Source organism: Fusarium sambucinum, chromosome III, assembly GCF_050947815.1.
Source record: "Fusarium sambucinum isolate potato_lamoka chromosome III, whole genome shotgun sequence".
NCBI lineage: Eukaryota > Fungi > Ascomycota > Sordariomycetes > Hypocreales > Nectriaceae > Fusarium > Fusarium sambucinum.
In genome coordinates, this window is record NC_139292.1 from 7,969,345 (window position 1) to 7,987,007 (window position 17,663).

At 46.9% G+C, this 17,663-nt stretch overlaps 8 protein-coding genes across 8 annotated transcripts; 3 read left to right on the top strand and 5 right to left on the bottom strand.

The window, feature by feature from the left end:
* Positions 1 to 95: 95 nt before the first annotated feature.
* FSST1_012854 (homeobox domain-containing protein) lies at positions 96 to 2,517 on the bottom strand (the record flags this gene model as incomplete). Its single annotated transcript, XM_083236118.1, has 3 exons — positions 96 to 174; positions 228 to 1,131; positions 1,179 to 2,517. The coding sequence occupies 3 exons, from the start codon at positions 2,515 to 2,517 to the stop codon at positions 96 to 98; spliced, it is 2,322 nt and encodes a 773-aa protein (XP_083082550.1).
* Positions 2,518 to 3,425: 908 nt separating this feature from the next.
* Positions 3,426 to 4,635, top strand: FSST1_012855 (uncharacterized protein; the record flags this gene model as incomplete). Its single annotated transcript, XM_083236119.1, has 3 exons — positions 3,426 to 3,560; positions 3,623 to 3,763; positions 3,817 to 4,635. 3 exons carry the CDS (start codon positions 3,426 to 3,428, stop codon positions 4,633 to 4,635), a joined length of 1,095 nt encoding a protein of 364 aa, XP_083082551.1.
* A 689-nt stretch (positions 4,636 to 5,324) lies between these two features.
* FSST1_012856 (septin family protein) lies at positions 5,325 to 6,798 on the top strand (the record flags this gene model as incomplete). The annotated part of the gene is made up of 6 exons (XM_083236120.1): positions 5,325 to 5,397; positions 5,457 to 5,573; positions 5,633 to 5,720; positions 5,786 to 5,923; positions 6,006 to 6,473; positions 6,546 to 6,798. The coding sequence occupies 6 exons, from the start codon at positions 5,325 to 5,327 to the stop codon at positions 6,796 to 6,798; spliced, it is 1,137 nt and encodes a 378-aa protein (XP_083082552.1).
* Positions 6,799 to 7,372: 574 nt separating this feature from the next.
* On the bottom strand, positions 7,373 to 8,762 carry FSST1_012857 (major facilitator superfamily domain-containing protein; the record flags this gene model as incomplete). Its single annotated transcript, XM_083236121.1, has 5 exons — positions 7,373 to 7,532; positions 7,675 to 7,922; positions 7,974 to 8,045; positions 8,100 to 8,593; positions 8,639 to 8,762. 5 exons carry the CDS (start codon positions 8,760 to 8,762, stop codon positions 7,373 to 7,375), a joined length of 1,098 nt encoding a protein of 365 aa, XP_083082553.1.
* A 531-nt stretch (positions 8,763 to 9,293) lies between these two features.
* On the bottom strand, positions 9,294 to 11,147 carry FSST1_012858 (uncharacterized protein; the record flags this gene model as incomplete). Its single annotated transcript, XM_083236123.1, has 1 exon — positions 9,294 to 11,147. The coding sequence occupies one exon, from the start codon at positions 11,145 to 11,147 to the stop codon at positions 9,294 to 9,296; it is 1,854 nt and encodes a 617-aa protein (XP_083082554.1).
* Positions 11,148 to 12,279: 1,132 nt separating this feature from the next.
* FSST1_012859 (uncharacterized protein) lies at positions 12,280 to 13,179 on the bottom strand (the record flags this gene model as incomplete). The annotated part of the gene is made up of 1 exon (XM_083236124.1): positions 12,280 to 13,179. One exon carries the CDS (start codon positions 13,177 to 13,179, stop codon positions 12,280 to 12,282), a length of 900 nt encoding a protein of 299 aa, XP_083082555.1.
* Positions 13,180 to 13,946: 767 nt separating this feature from the next.
* FSST1_012860 (uncharacterized protein) lies at positions 13,947 to 14,918 on the bottom strand (the record flags this gene model as incomplete). Its single annotated transcript, XM_083236125.1, has 1 exon — positions 13,947 to 14,918. One exon carries the CDS (start codon positions 14,916 to 14,918, stop codon positions 13,947 to 13,949), a length of 972 nt encoding a protein of 323 aa, XP_083082556.1.
* A 745-nt stretch (positions 14,919 to 15,663) lies between these two features.
* On the top strand, positions 15,664 to 17,394 carry FSST1_012861 (CoA-transferase family III domain-containing protein; the record flags this gene model as incomplete). The annotated part of the gene is made up of 1 exon (XM_083236126.1): positions 15,664 to 17,394. One exon carries the CDS (start codon positions 15,664 to 15,666, stop codon positions 17,392 to 17,394), a length of 1,731 nt encoding a protein of 576 aa, XP_083082557.1.
* Positions 17,395 to 17,663: the final 269 nt, after the last annotated feature.

Sequence of the window (17,663 nt, forward strand, 5' to 3'; positions counted from 1 at the left end):
AACTAGGGTTGATCTTAGTATAAGATTCTCTTGTTTAATAGATATAATATAGACCCTCGGCGTTGACAATAAATAAATAATTACAGGAAACTTTATCAGAAAAGCCCAGATTCCTTCTTGAACTCCTCGAGCCAAGCCATGTTGTCAGCTGGTGTTTGGTTCCACACATCATGGCTGTTGCTGACATGTCAGTAAGAAGATGAGAGAAGTGACTGGTCTTTACACACCTGTCATACTCCATCCACCGCGCTTGATACTGCAGCTCTTCATCTGTTGGAACGTGGCTTGTTGGGTTCAAGGGTGAGATCGTACGTGCGACATATCGGGTGAGATCTCGCGTGAAGCCCCTGTACAAGTTTCCGTCGTTGAGCGAGACTACCTTTTGATTGGAAGGGACTGGACTCAGACCGAGTGCGACGTGATCAAGGGTATTGTTTGGAGTCTCTTCAGATAGGATTTGCTGCAAAATATCAAGATCTGGAAGGGTATTTGACTCTACCGGACTCTCTCGATTGGCATTCCCACTGTCATCCAGTTGAGAAATGATTTGAGTCTCGAGGATTGGCAATCCTGCGCGTAACCTGAATGGAACTAACCACTGAGTCGAATCGTTGATCAGACCGATAAGAAGATTTGTAAACATAGGTGAGGTATTGCTCATATGGCCAACAATCGAACATGCCTCCTTCTGCAACTCATCATCCCCAATCTCGAGATTCAACAACTTCAACATGTCAACATACTGTCTTAGCGAACTCTCGAGGTTGCACTCCTCAAAGATGTCTTTCTTGCTGTGTATCCTTAACTCAGTGAACCGTGATCTCGCTGCGCTTTTCATGGGCGTCATGCGAGCTTTGGCAGTAATTTGGTTTGTGCCCATTATTACGTCGCGTAGCCAGGAGGATGCTGCTTGCGGGGTTGAGCGCGAGGACATCTCGGCACCAAAGATGACGGAGCATGCTTCGATGTGAAGGGTCTCGTCGCTCGGTATAGTGTGGTTTATATCGACGCAGTTGGAGTAGAAATAGTCGAGTTCCAACTGGAGGAGTTCAAAGGCGCTGGTCGAGCTGTATGGTGCGCCTTGAGAGGTTGTAAAAGGGAGAGGGGAATTGCGTTCATAGTCAATGAGGTCTGTGATAAGGTCAGTTGTAGTGATCCAGAGAGCGCACAGCACATACATGGAGCCATGGAATTCTCAACCATGTCAAGTGTGACAGCATCAAACCCCCAATTCCCCTTCCAATCAGCCATCGTTATGCCGTCTTTAAAATGTTCAGCCAAGTGGTTGGCCCTCTCAGACCAAGTCGTCAAGTGGATATCACAAAAGCCACATCGTGAAACGATATCTTCATGTTTAAATCTCCAATCATCCATCGGCCACTTTCTAAACTCTGATCCGTGTACCAATCGGAGATGCTGTCTCAGGTGGTCTTTTCTGTAAAAGGTTCGTTCACTTCTTTCCCTTTTGTGGCAAAGATCATGATTATGCGTCTCAAAATGAGTAATCTTGGGGTTGACGGCGCCACAGTAGACGCAGACTTCTTCAGATGTTTCGTCGGTGCATGTGGGGCCGGTAGGTGTGCATTCCCATTGTTCAAGTGAAAGATGCTGCGTTTTTTCATGACGTGTCCAAGTGTGTTTTAGTTTAAACGACTCTGTGCAGAATGTGCACTGATAGCGATAAACGGCTTGGGAAAGCTGCCTGGTAGCATATCCTCTGCCATGTGGCCGAGCACGTCTTCGTTTCTTATTGACTTTTCGAAGTGACTTTAGCGACTCATCGGATCTATGTGTGTGAACTGAGGCGCGTGAGCTCCGACTCGAGTCAGATGTCTCAGCGCTTGTAGCCCAGCTTCCAGTCACAGATGGTGCATTCCTGGGCTGTATGTAACTTCCTTCCATCGGAGGATATGAGACGCCAGAAACAGCCCTGGCAATAGCAGCCATTCCCGAAGGTTCATCCTCCGGTGGAGAGTTTCTCCATCGTTCTAACGGGATTTGTTGAATGGCTGGCGTCGGAGGCCTCGGAAGGGGAATGTCTCTCGGACTCGCCTCCGATGATCCGGAGCTGTAGTCTGTTGTGTCTGGTCGCTCAAACTTCTTTCTCCGGCGGGCGTTAGCAAACCAGTTCAGGACTTGTTGTTTGCTGAGGCCTGTTTGCCTGATGATAGATTCGACTTCTGCGACAGTGGGATAGGGATGGTGGGTATGATTTGAGAGCCATTTATTGAGGACACGGACCGAAGCTAAAGAAAGGCGTTTCCCTGGTCTTTGAGGAATTGATGTAGCGGGTTTTTGATCGGCAGGGACGCCATTGAATGGCCCAGAAACTTGGGTGTAGTCATGGGTATCTATATCATGGTTCTGATTGACTTCGCCTAGGATTGGGGTTGTGTTTAAATTCTGAGGATCGATGGTGTCATTGACCGAGTTCCATAAATCAGACAGATCAACTCTCTCTTCAGCCTCAGTCTGGTAAAAGATATGATCCCAATTCGTGTCACCTCTAGACGACATGTTGACGATCAAGACATTAAAAGACCTTGATCTGGCTTGGAATGTTACAACTGAGTGAGATCAAGCCGCAAAGAACGTCAAGGTTCACTTTGCTGACCCACCTTTTCCTTGTCATCTTCAACCCTTTGTGAAAACATGTAGCCAATGGTGTTTTGATTTGCATACAACTGGATTACTAATACAGTTATTTCTTGGCAGGGGGTCAATAGCACGAAAACTAAAAATACGACACTAAAATTTAGCTGCTCTTCTGCACATCTTCTTACCGCTTATTACTACCTCCCTTGTTTTACGATTGCCCATGGTGTATTGCGGGAAACCCAGCCGGGGGTGTGAGAACTGCCGGTAAGTTTCTAGAATGCCCAAACCTTTTTCCACGAGACTGCATACTTATATAGGGCTGTCTAGGAAGGTGCATAAAAAGGTACATTAGAAACCACTGCCCCTGTTTCAGTTAGACATGGCTGACAGATGAAAAGTGCGATGAGATACTCCCTACATGTTCACGCTGTGTGAAGACGAATAAGAAATGTATTGGGTACCGAGATCAATCGGATCTTATGTTCCGCGACGAGACTACCCGAACCCAGTCGAGATTTCGTCAATGGGAGACACGCAACCGGGGATCCGATTCTATATCAGCAAGCACCACATCGCTATCCCTTTTGCTTAGAAGGGCTTCAGCATGGATGTACGGTAATTGCGTAACCCCGGTTAATGGATTGTTCCCACCAATTCAAGATGTGGTGGTATGCTACTTCTATCATAATACACTGGGAACTCTATCGGACAAAGACCCCGTACACTTTCTTCATTCACAGCTGCCGAATCTCTTCTCCAGGAGCAGTTTGGGCTCTGCCTTACGCTTAGCGACAGAGGCAATATCATACGCTACTTCTACGAAGCTAATGCAGGAAGCAGCTCTGCTATCCAGGAAACGATACATCCAAGCCATTAAAGCAATTGGAAATGCTATTCAAGATCCCCAAGAAATGGTAAATGACCAGACATTATATGCCATTCTGCTTCTTAGTGGCTATGAGGTTAGTTACCAAGTCTCTCAAACACGGCACGTTCGACCACGCCAAACTAATAACCACCCAAGACTATATCCCGAGATACAAATACAACACATTCGTGGGGCGCCCACGTCGACGGAGCTGCGGCTCTTGTCAAGTTTCGTAACACCGTTGAAGAGCACTCACCGCTATCACGCAGCTTTTTTAGCTTTGTTCGGAAGAGCGTTGTAAGACTACTTTTTCTATCCTGTATGCATAGTGCTAATGATGACTGCCACAGGTCATAGGTCATATGCAAATATGTCGGCCGATTGATGAAATCTTCTGTGCATCAGATGTGACCGCATGCTCGGACAAGAGTCCGGAAGATCATCTCATGGCAAAAGCGGCCAAGATACCCAACCTCCAGTACCGAAGCAACTGCATGTTCACCCAAACGCAAGACGCTCGCAAAGGCGACGTTGAGGATCTGTTTTATCGCGCTAGGGCTCTAGATCGTGAGATAGCAGATTGGGCACGCACTCTTCCCACGACCTGGTCCTACTCCTCTGCTGTGAATATTGATAACATGACAGACTCAAAATTCACCCTATGTCAGGTCCATAGATACCCTGACTTCTACACAGCTCGCGTTTGGAATTTCTATCGTGTGTCACGGCTTATTTTGCAGTCAGTACTCCTCCGTGCAACGTCCTGGATGTCTATCTTGACGGACCTGAACGAATTCAATGAAGAGGGAAACCTAGAGGGAATCAGTATAGAGTTGGTAAACGACATATGCGCAAGCGTCCCGTTTCTCCTGGGGCACGACTTATCAAAGATGAAGGTTACTACCAAAAGCGGAGGGACAAAGCAGAAGAGAACGAGCGGGTCTAGGATCAAAGAAAGCGGCTCAACACACACGGGAAGATTTTCGCTTATTTGGCCCCTCTTTGTTGGGTGTAGCGCTTCGTCAGTACCAGAAGCTCAAAGAGACTGGATGCATATGCAACTACGGCTTCTGGCTGAGCATGGTGAGACTGAAGCACATTTTGCATGTTTCAAGAAGAGCCAGATACTCTTGGGCGGGGCCGACGATGTTCGATTTGACTGTGTATAAACATACTCTCCAATCTTTCTACATCCGTGTAAGAGCGAGTTTGAGCAAGGTTAAACAAATCTGATAAAGACCTTTATTGGGGAAAAGCTTAGATCTGGTAAACATCATAGGATGGCCAGTTAGTTTTAGGAGAATTAAGTCTGCATTTATTGCTGTCGCCGGAAATTTGTTCAACGGAATGAACAAGTGGGGTGTATGAAACTGTCCAAGGAGAGTCTCATGCGTAGCATTATCATGATCGTGGTCGTGGTCGTTGACCGACTTCGTATGGAATACTGGTGTCCTGATCATGCACCGATGATTGGTCCATCTAGTACCAATATACGCTAACCGAATATGGTATGCATTGAGCCAGCCAGTCAACATCCGTGTTTCACACTCATCCTGGAAAGGTGGCGGACGGCTGGTGATAGCGCTATCTGCAAGGGCCGCACCCCGAAATTGCCGGGAGTGACACATGGAATAAATGTCAAGGGATGGCTCCCCTATATAGATTCTAGCAATTCTTCCCTTGAACAACTTCTTAAGACCTGGGCAAATTTATCCAACAGATACTTAATACCGGATTTCTCGTAGCTCTGCTGGCCACACACTATTCTACGCCATGTCCCATGCTGTATGTGTCTTCTATCCCTCCCCCGACGTCGCAAATATCATGACACCTAAGCTGATTCAATTCTCTACAAAAGATGATTCGCCGAAAGAAGGCCGTCAAGAAGGGTGTCCAATTCTCCCTTATGGTATGCGGCGCCTCAGGAACTGGTTCGTCAGATGCCCCCGGGACTGGGATATAATCTTTGCGACTAAACTTGTTCGTACAGGAAGGACCACCTTTGTCAATATGCTCTGTGGAAACAACGTCCTGGCGCACAGGGACTTGGATACTGAGAGTGGCGCACAGGCGGAGCAAGGGCTTAAGATCGAACCCATTACTGTTGGTATGTTTATTACTTCCATTATCCAATTGTTCGACGAGAGTTTAACGTCCATGCCGCAGATTTGGAGCTAGAGGAGGACCGGACCTGCATCTCCCTCACCATCATCGACACGCCCGGATTCGGAGACGAGATTGATAACGAGGCTAGGTGAGAAGGATTGGGCTTGACTTTGCACAAGTACAATGGTAGCAGCACTGACTAGACCATACCAGCTTCTCAAAAATTGTTAGCTACCTTGAGCGACAGTACGACGATCATCTCGCAGAGGAGTCTCGCATCAAACGAAATCCTCGCTTCAAGGACAACAGAGTTCATGCGATGCTCTACTTTATCACTCCGACCGGTCATGGGTACGTTGCTAATACCCCCATGTTGCGGATTCCGCCGCCATGCCGTCTCGTTGCGTACCTCCACTGACAGTCCACTTCCTAGGCTCCGCGAACTTGATATCGAGCTTATGAAGCGCCTCGCTCCCCGAATCAACGTCATTCCAGTTATTGGCCGCGCCGACACCTTTACCCCCGCCGAGCTAGCCCAATCCAAGAAACTAATCATGGAAGATATTGAGCATTATCGCATCCCTGTTTATAACTTCCCGTACGATGTCGAGGAAGATGATGAAGAGACGATAGAAGAAAACGCTGAGTTGCGGGGCATGATGCCTTTTGCTATCGTTGGTAGTGAAGAATTCGTTGAAATTAATGGCCAGAATGTCCGCGCCCGGCAATACCCTTGGGGTATTATAGAGGTGGAAAATCCGCACCACTCGGATTTTCTGGCAGTTCGATCTGCGCTATTACATAGCCATCTGTTGGATCTGAAGGAGATTACATACGACTTCTTGTACGAGGTATATCGTACTGAGAAGCTCTCCAAGATCACAGAAGGTGCCGATGGACTGTACGTTATATTTTGCTTCCTCCTTGATAGCGTTCTTATCACAAATGTACCCATACTAACCAGGTTCTACAGAGGCTCATCCAGAAGCCAAGAAGATATGGTTTCCCAGTCAATGCGGCTCAAAGAGGAACAGCTCCGAAGAGAAGAAGATAACTTACGCCAGGTTGAGATAAGGATTCAGCAGGAGATTAGAGAAAAGAGCCAAGAACTTCTGGTCCGTGAGGCTCAGTTACGCGACATCGAGGACCGGATTAATCGGGAGTCTGCAGTCGCCGCAGCTCAGAACGCAGCTGCAAACAGTCAAACTCAGGTCGACGGGAAGTGAGGCGGCTATTTTGCTCATTGATGAGTTGTTCTTTTCTAGTTATAATGCCGGTTTAGCAGAGGCATAGATGCTGCAGATGCATCCCCGGCTTTCTAATCTTAATATATTCAAGCCTAGCTCTCGATATCCCATCAATATTTCGTAGTCGAAAAAAACAAGAGCATAATCTTGGTGCGATTAGTGCTTTCAGTCAAGCAAATCACTACCTCCGCGAGCTCCTGAATCCGCATCTATATCGCTACAACGCACATTGCTCTAGAAACTCGGTACCACTATAGGCCGTAGAAAATTGGAAAAACGCTATGGTACAATACTCGGTAGCGCAAGGAGGTGATGTTCACGTTTCTAATGACCAGGGCCAGACACCACTACTGTTAGCCGCAAAGAACAGACACATAGCCACAGTCAGGTTTCTTCTGGACGAGGATGCTGAAAAAGACTCAAAGAATAGTGATGGTAAGCCCTAGTACCTTACTTAGAGTTAGCAGTACCCTGAACATGTTGACTAGGGACAGGAAGTTCATCTTCTGTCTAAATAAATTTATCACTTTTTTGTCTTCCCTCGGTCTAAAGTCTAATCCTCCATGTCTTTTCCCCGATTCACGTCCGCCCTTCTAGCGAATTCGAGAAATATCGCAGCTACAACCATGGTAACATCCGCAAATATTTGCGCACCCATGTATCTCCCATTCATAGCTCCAATCAAGGCTCCTCCTATAGGAGCTCCAACCAGACTTGCAAATGCCACCAAGTCCAAAAACCATGCCCATTCATGTACCGGGTTTCTCTGTACCTACAGTGAGATAACCCAGTCCGGCGGGGAATAGACTCTGTATGCCCCCAGAGAGTATCCCACAGAAAACAGTCCAGACGTACATAGCCACTGATGTATCGACTGTAATCCACGAGAATAGAATAACAGCGGTTGAGGCAATGACGGGAACGAAAATTACCAAGATGCCAACTTGGTCAGCAATAAATCCTGATCCCAGACGCCCGATCAAGTTGACAGCGTTAAAAACGAGAAGAAGATTCAGCGAATCTTGATAAGAAAACGGTGGCGAGATGGACGTTCGAGAGAAGCCGACGACGTAGAAGATTGAGATGTATAATCCCAGAAGTGACTAACAGAACGAGTCAGTTAGTCTTGTCTGACATCTTAATAGGTCTCTTACCATGAATGTTGTGACAGCATAATTATTGAAGCGAGCATCTCGAAATGCCGTCCAGTCAATCCATTCAGGGCTCTTCTTCCCTTCAGTCCTCGGTCGCAATCAAGTATTTGCAAAAGACAAAGTAACAAATTGAATCAAGGCGATGACTCTCATGGTCCAAGAAAAGCCCAGTCGAGGTATCAATTGACGCATGAGACCAGAATAGACAACACCATCGGTACAAGCTCCGCACATAGCAACACCGATAGCCAGTCTACGTCTCTCAGAAACGTATTGAGACACGACAGCTAGCATTGGACATGACATCAGACCGTTTCCTAGCCCAACTCCAACGCCAAGTGTAAGGAACATGACCCAGAACTTTGACCCAAATGAGGAAGCAAAGATGCCAATGACCATGGCCAGAGATCCTGCGAGAAAGGTAACACGAAAGTACCCTATGTCGGTTAAACGACCGGAGACAATTCCAAGAAAGAAGTAGAGAAAGATCTGTGTTGAACCAATCCATGAGACGGTCGAGGCAGACTCGTCGAGTTCTTGAACAAAGTGACTTTGTAGTGCACCGAAAGAGTTGAGGAAGCCGGATGTGTTCATGACGACAAAGTGTGCGGAGAGAACAACTTGACAATTAGATGCTGTGTAAGCAATTGTAGAGAATTACTTACTCAGTACACTCGTCTGCCAACTTGTGACTTCTTTCAAGCTCGGTGTCTGTTCATCTGGCGCACATGTAATTGGGATATCGACTTGAGCATGGCTTTTGTCGTTATGGTGGTCCAATTGAGGCATTTTAAGTATCGTCAATACAAAGAAGAACTACGAAGTCTAAGATTATGTCTAGAATACGAATGAAGTCTGTCTTTTCTGTGAGTTAAGGTACAATTTGGAGGATTTCATACTGATCATGTCGAGAAGGAGGTGGGCCTTGTCAACCACAGGGTGCAACACCTTGCTAGTCAAAGGCGACGATGATTTTCTGTTCAATAAGAGATAAACGTGGCTTACTAGACTAGCAGCCTACCAAGCATGGAGTCAAGTGCGCGTTTTTGGAGAATGTTACAGGGAGCTGATGTGCTGAGTAATGAGTTTCCAGTAGAGTTCTTCCACTATCTAGTCTAGATCATTAGGTGTCTACGCAATAAGAATGAACCCCCCGCCAATGCAATCCCTTTCATAGTGTACTCTCCAACAGGCGGCCCCCTCCGGCAACGAAAATCCCACAATTCATGACATCGTCTAAATGTTCTCCCTTTTTTTTTTTTTTTTTCTAGATCTTTCTTTCCCTTTAGATGTTTTTTCTTCTTCCTTTTAGCTTTTCAGCTAGACAACCACCAGTTGGAAGTCTGTCTCCCAGATCTCAACATCGACATCATAAATGTCCTGGAGGGCCAGTACATCCTCCACCTTGTCGGCAGCCAAGTTGAACGTATCCCAAGAGTAATCTTTACCGTCTAGAGCAAAAGGTGGAATGAGTACCATCAGCTTCATATTCCCCTCTTCCTCAACTCGGCAAACCTCGATGAAAACGCCGGGGATGTCTTTGAAAAGATCGTAAATCTTCTCCCGTGTGCCTGTGATGTCTTCCCATGCACTGAAGGCATCGCTGCTCACGGCTTTGATGTCGCTCATGATACCACTCCAAGGCTTGGACGATGGGTTGGACTGGGCGATGAGTCTTGCATGCACGTTTTCCATGTCCTTTCTGTTGTTTTTTGGGTTGAGTCTGATGAAGTAGTTCCAGATACGTTTGTTCGACTTATTCTTTAGCATCGTTGCAGTGTTTAGGGCCGGGGAGAAAATGCTCCTAGAGTCTTCTGGGGCAGTGGGACTAGTGTCGTCGAGCTTATCGTCCAATTTCAGGTTGCCGATTGTGCGGTCAGCACGTTGTGTCATCTTTGCCTTCTGGACCTTGAGCTTCCTGTCATAAGCAGCAATGATTTGTTTGACCGATCTGGGATCCCCCTGTTTGGGCAATGGAGGATTGCGGACTAGCTTGGGTATGCGACCTGGTGGTCGTTGGATCCGCCGGCGATGAAAGGATGGCGATGCCGGCATAGAAGACGTACCTTGCGGAACGTTCTTGTTGTCACAAGCTGAGGCATTGGAAGACGGGGCTCGGTAATAGAATTCCTTCCATTCCTTCATGGCCTTGAATATGTCCAGATTTTCAAGCACTTTGTCCATTTTGTTCTCCGTTCTCATCAGGGTCTCATAGGCTAGTGTGGACACCTCCAAGGGAGTGAGATTAGGTGTTGAACAATTGGATAGGTTGGGGTTCATGTTGGTACCATTGAAGGGTCCTGGTTGTCCAACGTTGTCATTGTACTGATTTCCCACAGTAAAGTTGTTGTCGTCTGGAATAATGGGCACGCCGTTGACGTCAATGACAGATGGAACGGATTGAGGCCATTGATCCCCCCACACCATGGAATAAGTCCCGTCAATGTATTGGGCCGACTCATCATAAGTCTGTCCATGTTGCCCTTGATAAACGAGGGTAGGACAAAAGCAGGGAGTAGTGGTGCCAAAATAGGAGGTGTTCACCGATGGATCATGGTATCCCATACCATCCGGTAGGGCTTGGGGGATGGCTGTACTCATCTGGTCAGAACATGCAGTGGCAGTCATTTGTGCCACCGGCTTATTTTGCACTGCATTGGCGAAGTACATGTCCACCCAATTTGCAGGGTTGGGTATCTGCTGCCCAACAGGGTTACACATCTGTTGTTCAACAGGACTACATACCTGTTGTTCAACAGGGTTACACGCCTGTTCTCCGACAGAAAGTTTACCCTGCAAACATTGAACAAGTCCCGATTCCTGGTCTTGCCATTCCGAGCCAGTGTCTGCAATAGGAGCATGTTGGGGATCTTCATCGTCCCCCTCATGTTCATCGCCATGTTCCTCTTCGTCGACATGTTCGTCTTCATTGTCATGTTCATCTGACGTAGAAGGATCGTTCTCCTCTTTGGCAGCGACCGATACTGCATCGACTGATTGTCCATGATCGGCGGCGACAGCAGGTTTGCCCAAGCCACGTTCTTTGGTAGGGCGGAAGACGCAACGTGAAATCTTTTTTCGTGATAGTGCCAGCGAATCATGCCAGCAGGACTTTGGTTTGCAGCTCAATGTTTGAAAGAGAAGCGGGCCATGTCCCTCATTGCTGTGCGTCATGTTGTCCAAATGTAGTATGAAGATATGTGTAAAGGGGTTGCTCTTCAGTGATGATTAAGAAGAAAAACAAGAAAAAAGAGTGTAATTGAGAAGGGGGGAACCCGTTCTTAAATACTTTTCATTGCAATTTTAGAATTGACTCGGCATGATTAATTTTTTTTTTGCTTGTCCACACTTGAACCCAGAAATTCTGGATCGAGGCGCGGCCTGGTGGGAGTAAAACTTAAGAGGAGAAAAATGTTAACATTCGAGTCACACAGAACTACATTAGTCATCGTGAAAACCTTCAGGTAGATGGAAGTGAACGGAAGCAAGATCTCGAGAACTGTAGGCTGATGCGCACAGGCACAGCGTTGTCGTAGTAGGATTGATGTCAGCTACGGCGATGACAGCGCAAGGCTGGGTAAGTCAATCAATACCCTCTTTTTTTGCTTTTTGTTTTGCTCAGGTATCCCACACGCCGTGTTAAAGGAAGAAGAAGCGGACATTTGTGGTTAAGTAATGCGCTTACATGTGGCTAAAAAGGTTCACAGAACCTCAACATGACTACTTGTTGGCAAATCGGGGACAGTCTATTCATGAGGCTCCTCACACCGAACGGACACTAAACAAGGGACCAAAACCTTAGAAATCGAGGCTGGCCAATGAAATGATATACATTAGGATAACCTCTCCCGTGATGGTTTGTTATCTAAACCCTGTGCTCCAAAGATGTAAGTAAAATAACCAACCTTAATTTTTATACTTTGGAAGTGAAATAGCGTTTTTGGCTACAAGTCACGCAAGTTTATCACGCAGATGTAAAAGCGCTGTGCAGTAGCCTAAGCCGTCCTTCGTTCATATTCATTCAGAACAGGCAGGTGTACCGTGACTTTCCATCAAATTGATCCAAGTTAGGTGTTGTCACAGGTAACATGGCTCCGACGATTTTCTAAATTCTTAAATGAATTAATAATAGCTTCTCTGTCCTTTATTATCAAGGCTAGATACTATCCAGAAGGGATCATCACGGCTGAGTCCTTTTGTATGCAATAGTCACAAGACAACTGTGATGAAGTTCATGAAACAATGCAATAGATTAATATAATAGGTATCCAAGTCTAAGTCTATATCCACCTTAGGTCTAATCTAATCATGCCAAAGCAATTCCAGTAAGATCTCCCAACTCCGCAAACAAGACAGTCTTTGTCTTTGTCTTCAAATCTACCGCATAAACACCACCCGACAGATCCGTAACATATGCTGCCGAAGCCTTCTTATCCAATGCAAGACCAATTGTTTCGTGTAATCTCCTGGCTAGAATTTCTCGATCAGAGGCATCAGCCTTGGGAGTTCCACCAACAAAGGCGCGGTTCAGGGAGTTGCCCTTTGGAGGATCACCTCGGTCGGTCCAGTATAATGTTTGGGTCTCCTCATCAATCTCAAGATCGATGGGCTCGGGGAGGTTGATGAATACAACTTGGACTTCTGATGGGTTGTCGATCTTGGCGCGGAAGATGCGGCCTTGGCTTCCCTTGGGGTTTCCTTTTTGGGACCAGTAGAAGTAACCATTGGTCTCATCTACTGTGATGCCTACACACCATCGTGACATGTCCTTCATGTCTTCTGATGTTGAGCCGGTGGAAACAAGGACTTCGATATCAGACCCATCAAGGTTGCAGCGCATAACCTTCATCCCCTCTCTGTCGCACCAATAGAGCTTCCCACTATTGGCTGCAATAGTAAGTTGCTTTGGAGTATGGACGCCAATGGTGCCTGACTCAATAATGGTTGTTCTCTCGGAGCCGTCCAGTCGTGAGCGTTCAATGGAGCCATCGTTTGACTTGAAGGTAGGACCCATGTTTGTCCAGTACATCCAGCCATTGTTTTGGTCGATAGCGATGCCGTCAGGCATGGTAGACATGTTGTCGAAGATTGTTCGAAGGTCTGAGCCATCGGTGTTGCATGATAGAATGCGACCTTTGTTTTGATTGGGGAAGTTGATGAGGTCCGTATCAAGGATGTATAAACGGGGAAGACTTAGAGAACCCATATTGACAGATGTGATATTTGTGATAATGTAAATGAAATCTATAGGTGGTGAGACACGGGTAAGAGAGAAGTGGTTTCAGGAGTAGTTTAGAAAATATGGTAAATAATGTGGTGGTAGTAGACAAGAGACGATGATATTTACAGCATGTCCCAATTCAAGCGAAGCCCCTGTATTTAGTATGACCCAACATGGCAAAATTCTAGAATCTTTCATCATAGCGTCAATGTCGGAGACCAAGTGGATTGCACTAAAGCCGTCCCTCGTGCTTAACTCGTGCCCCGAATGACCCGAGATTTTTATGCCGGAGCAACCGCGAATTTTGGGTCCGGAAATATGGAGACTGCGGTACTGATTCCGGCTCAAGTGCGGAAAATGACGTAATGACGATCGGGACTAAAATTCTGATCGAGATACAGGGTAAGTTTGACAATACATACAAGTTAGACGTGGCAGATATCGTCTCTATGTGGCATCGAAGAATGAGTTACAGTTGAGGGAATGATATTACGATCTACTGGATATACTTAGTAAGTTTTAGAAGTGCGTAAAGTCATAAGTCGGTGATGCGCTTCATACCAAACAATATACGAATATACAATGTGAGTAAAGTATGGACACGCTGGCACTTTTGAAACTTCAATCACATCACGGGGAGTGTCATGTGTTAATACGCTTTGCTTGACTCCAAATCTTGATAACCTTGAAGTTAAATAAAATTATCATTTTACAAAATTAGTCTAAGTATGGTGTCCTCAAGCCCCCCGTAATTATGAGCTCTCCTCCTTCACACCCTTAGCATACCCATCCCAGTCTTTTCTAACATTCAACAATCTAACAAGCTCCTCATCCCTCTGCTTAACCAAATCCCCATACCCTCTCTCATCAATCGCGCTCCTTGTTCCTTTAATCCACTTGGTCTTTAAACTCTCATCAACGACCGGATTCTCGGGCGCATACCACGTCTGAAGTGGCCCAAGTAAGTGATCCGCAAAATGCTCAATTCCGCCCTCTCCACCTCCAAGATGGAACAGAGTACTGGGTCCCATGACACCCCATCGTAGACCAGGTCCGTAGGATACAGCGTCATCAATGTCCTGAACATCGCAGACGTCTTGTTGTAGGATGTGGAAGACTTCGCGCATGACAGCTGCTTGTATACGATTGGCGACGTGACCGGGAACTTCCTTCTTCAAATGAATTGGTTGTTTACCCATGTTTTCGTAAAATTTCATGGTGCGTTGAATAATTTCGGGTGATGTTTGCTTGCCGCCGACGACTTCGACGAGAGGAATGAGATGAGGCGGGTTGAATGGGTGGCCAACAACACATCGTTGCGGCACAGCAGCAGCAGACAAACCCTCTTGAATAGAAGAACAAGTCAAACCGCTAGAACTAGTCGCGATGATAACCTCACTTCCAAGCATCTCTCCCATGTCTTGGAAAAGCTTGCGCTTAAAGTCGATGCGCTCAGGACCATTTTCCTGTACGAAATCGGCATTTTGTAGCGCTTCGCTCATGGTGGTTGTGAAGACGACATCCTCAGGCTTGGCGTTGTTGTTCTTGACCAAGCCGATAGATGAAAGTACTGGAAGAGCGTCGCGGATGAAGTTGCGAAGATATGTCTCTGAGGCAGGGTTGATGTCAAAGGCCTGGACTTTGAGACCTTGGGCGAGGAACAGGGCTGACCATGAAGCGCCAATTGCGCCGCAGCCGATGATGGCGACTGTATTGATTGACATTGTGTAGATAAATTATGATGAATAAACTTGACAGTACATTGACAGAAGATATCATCCAGGATGCAATGGTATTTATCTAATCTCAATACATGGCAATTAAAATCCCATTACATTTTCCTATCTCGCCTTCTCTTAATTCCGCGAATTCCCACCATCGCGTTTTCGGCATTGAGTCTCTTTAGCTTCGTTCATGCATCGGTACTTCCAACGCCATGACATAAAAAGTATCGGATCGGAAGCCGAAAAGTCTAAACCAAGTTTTCCCACGTGGAAAAACGGCGATGATCAATGCCATTTCTTTACCGCCTCCTTTCTTCTAGAAAAATTCTAATAGATTTCGTCTCCACTCTGACGTTGAGGATCTGATGGAATTGTTTCCGCATTTGAGCCTCATGTTGCATTGAAAGCCGCGTGTAACTATCTCCACTTCTACCGTTGTCAATGTCCACCTTGGATCCGCTCGCGCTCGCGTTTTAGAGATTACCGACTTGTTTGTCTTTCGGGTTGATCCGTTGGAGATAATCCAAATGCCGGTGAAACTTGGAACTTGTGGATAGAATTCGCAAAGGCAACACATGAAGGGTTTCAAGTTGCATAAATATACTCCATCGCTCGTCAAGATTGGTATCATCAAACAACTCAACATATAATACATTCAAATACCCATTGTTCTCCTACCATTATCTCAACACATACTATCTTTCATCAACACAACCTCATATTATCTTTACTGCACATCAACATCATGTCTCAAGAATCAAGAATTCCCGACGTTTACGGTCCAGGTACACACACCGACCGCACCTTCACCCCCGTCCCAGAAGACACAGAACGTATCTTTCGTCTCATCGCCTCTCAAACTCCCGGCTTCACCCAAGATGAGGAAATCCTCTCCAAGGTCAAGTTCGAGGGCGACTCCTTCCCCGTGATTCCCGGCCCCATCAAGGCCGTCTCTGTCGCTGCCTCTCTACATGCCATGGCTGGTGTCTTGGCCGATGAGATCCTTACCATCCGTGGCGCTGAGAACAAACAGCGACAAATCACCGTCAACACAACACAAGCTGGTCTCTGGTTCGGCAACATCGCTACTGCCTATGTCGATAACAAGGATGCCCTTTCGCTAGCCAAGTCTGGAGAGCTCAAGACGCTTTTGCCAAACTGGGAGCAAGGCTGGGTTGACACACCACTCAAGTACCGCACTACAGGTCTTTATCCTACTTCTGACCCTGAAGTGTGGTACTCACTCCACGGTTCAATGAAGGCTGAGCCTGTACTCAAGTCCATTGGCGTTGACCCCTCTGAGCCTATCTCCTCCAATGAGGAGGCCGCTGCTCACATCGCCAAGTTTACAAGCAAACTCTCTCCCGAAAAGCTTGAGCTTACCAACCTCATCAATGGTAACTGCGGTAGCATCTGCTTTACTCCCAAGCAGTGGAATGAGAGTGAGATGGGCAAGTCGCTCGCTGCTCACCCTCTCATTAATGTAAAGCAACAGCACCAGGCTATCCCTACACCAGCTGTTGCGTTCCCTCCTCTAGACCCATCCGATCAGCGTCCTCTTGCTGGTATCAAGGTTGTTGAGATGACCCGTGTCATCGCCGGTCCCCAAATCGGTGCTATTCTATCAAGCTTCGGTGCTGATGTCATCCGCGTCAACCCTCCTCATCTCCCCGACATCAACATCATGCAACTCACCCTCAACGCCGGCAAGCGCACCATCGCAATTGATCTGCGCAAGTCCGAGGAAGCAGCCCTCATCAAGTCACTTATTGCCGAAGCCGATGTCTTCATTCAGGGCTTCCGCATGAACAAGATGCCCAAGTATGGCCTTGGCTTGAATGACATTCTTAAGATGGCTGGTGAGCGTAGTCGAGGTATCGTGCACGTTTCAGAGAACTGCTACGGTCCTGATGGATACTACGCTGAGCGACCCGGTTGGCAACAAATCGCCGACGCAGCTGCTGGTTCAGCCTATGTCACTGGCAAGTCCCTCAACTTGCCCAACAACGAGGTCGTCCTGCCTTCTCTGCCTGTCAGCGACATGACCACCGGTGTTCTCGGTGCTGTCGGCACTCTTCTCGCCCTTCGCGACCGCGCCACAAAGGGTGGAAGCTACGCTGTCCACGCTTCACTAGTCGCCGTCAACTCATACGCCCTCCGCCCCGACGTTGGTCTCTACTCTCCTGAGACCGTCGCCGAATGCGCCGAGCGCTTCCAATGGGCCGAGATGCGCGGTTCACACCACGTCCTCGACCTCTTGATGACTGTCTGGGACGGCTGGAAGCGAGGCTTGGGAAACACTCTTGCTGAGGATAGTGGATTCTACCAGAGCTTTGACAACAGCGCTTTTGATGGTAAGAAGCTTAGCATTCTCAAGCCTGTTGTGAGATTCAGCGATGAGAAGAGTACACCTCAGTGGAAGACTCCCAGTGTGCCTTATGCTTATGAAAAGGCAGAGGGTATCAAGTTCCTATAGACATAAAAACGGCATATAGACTAGCGATTGCTATTTACTACTAGACATAGAATACATTCAATTAATTCATTCAATTTGACGAGACACAATTTCTTCTGGTGATTGAGGTGGCGAGTTACAGTTTCGATAATGCAGCAAAGTCTGACTTGAACTGTATCTTAATTCAGTTTGTAATGACGTGCCTAAGCTTTGTAAGATGCGCTAAAGATTTAGTGCTTCTTCCCTTGGAATAGTGCGTCGCGACAGATGTAACTCTCGCGCTAAGTTAT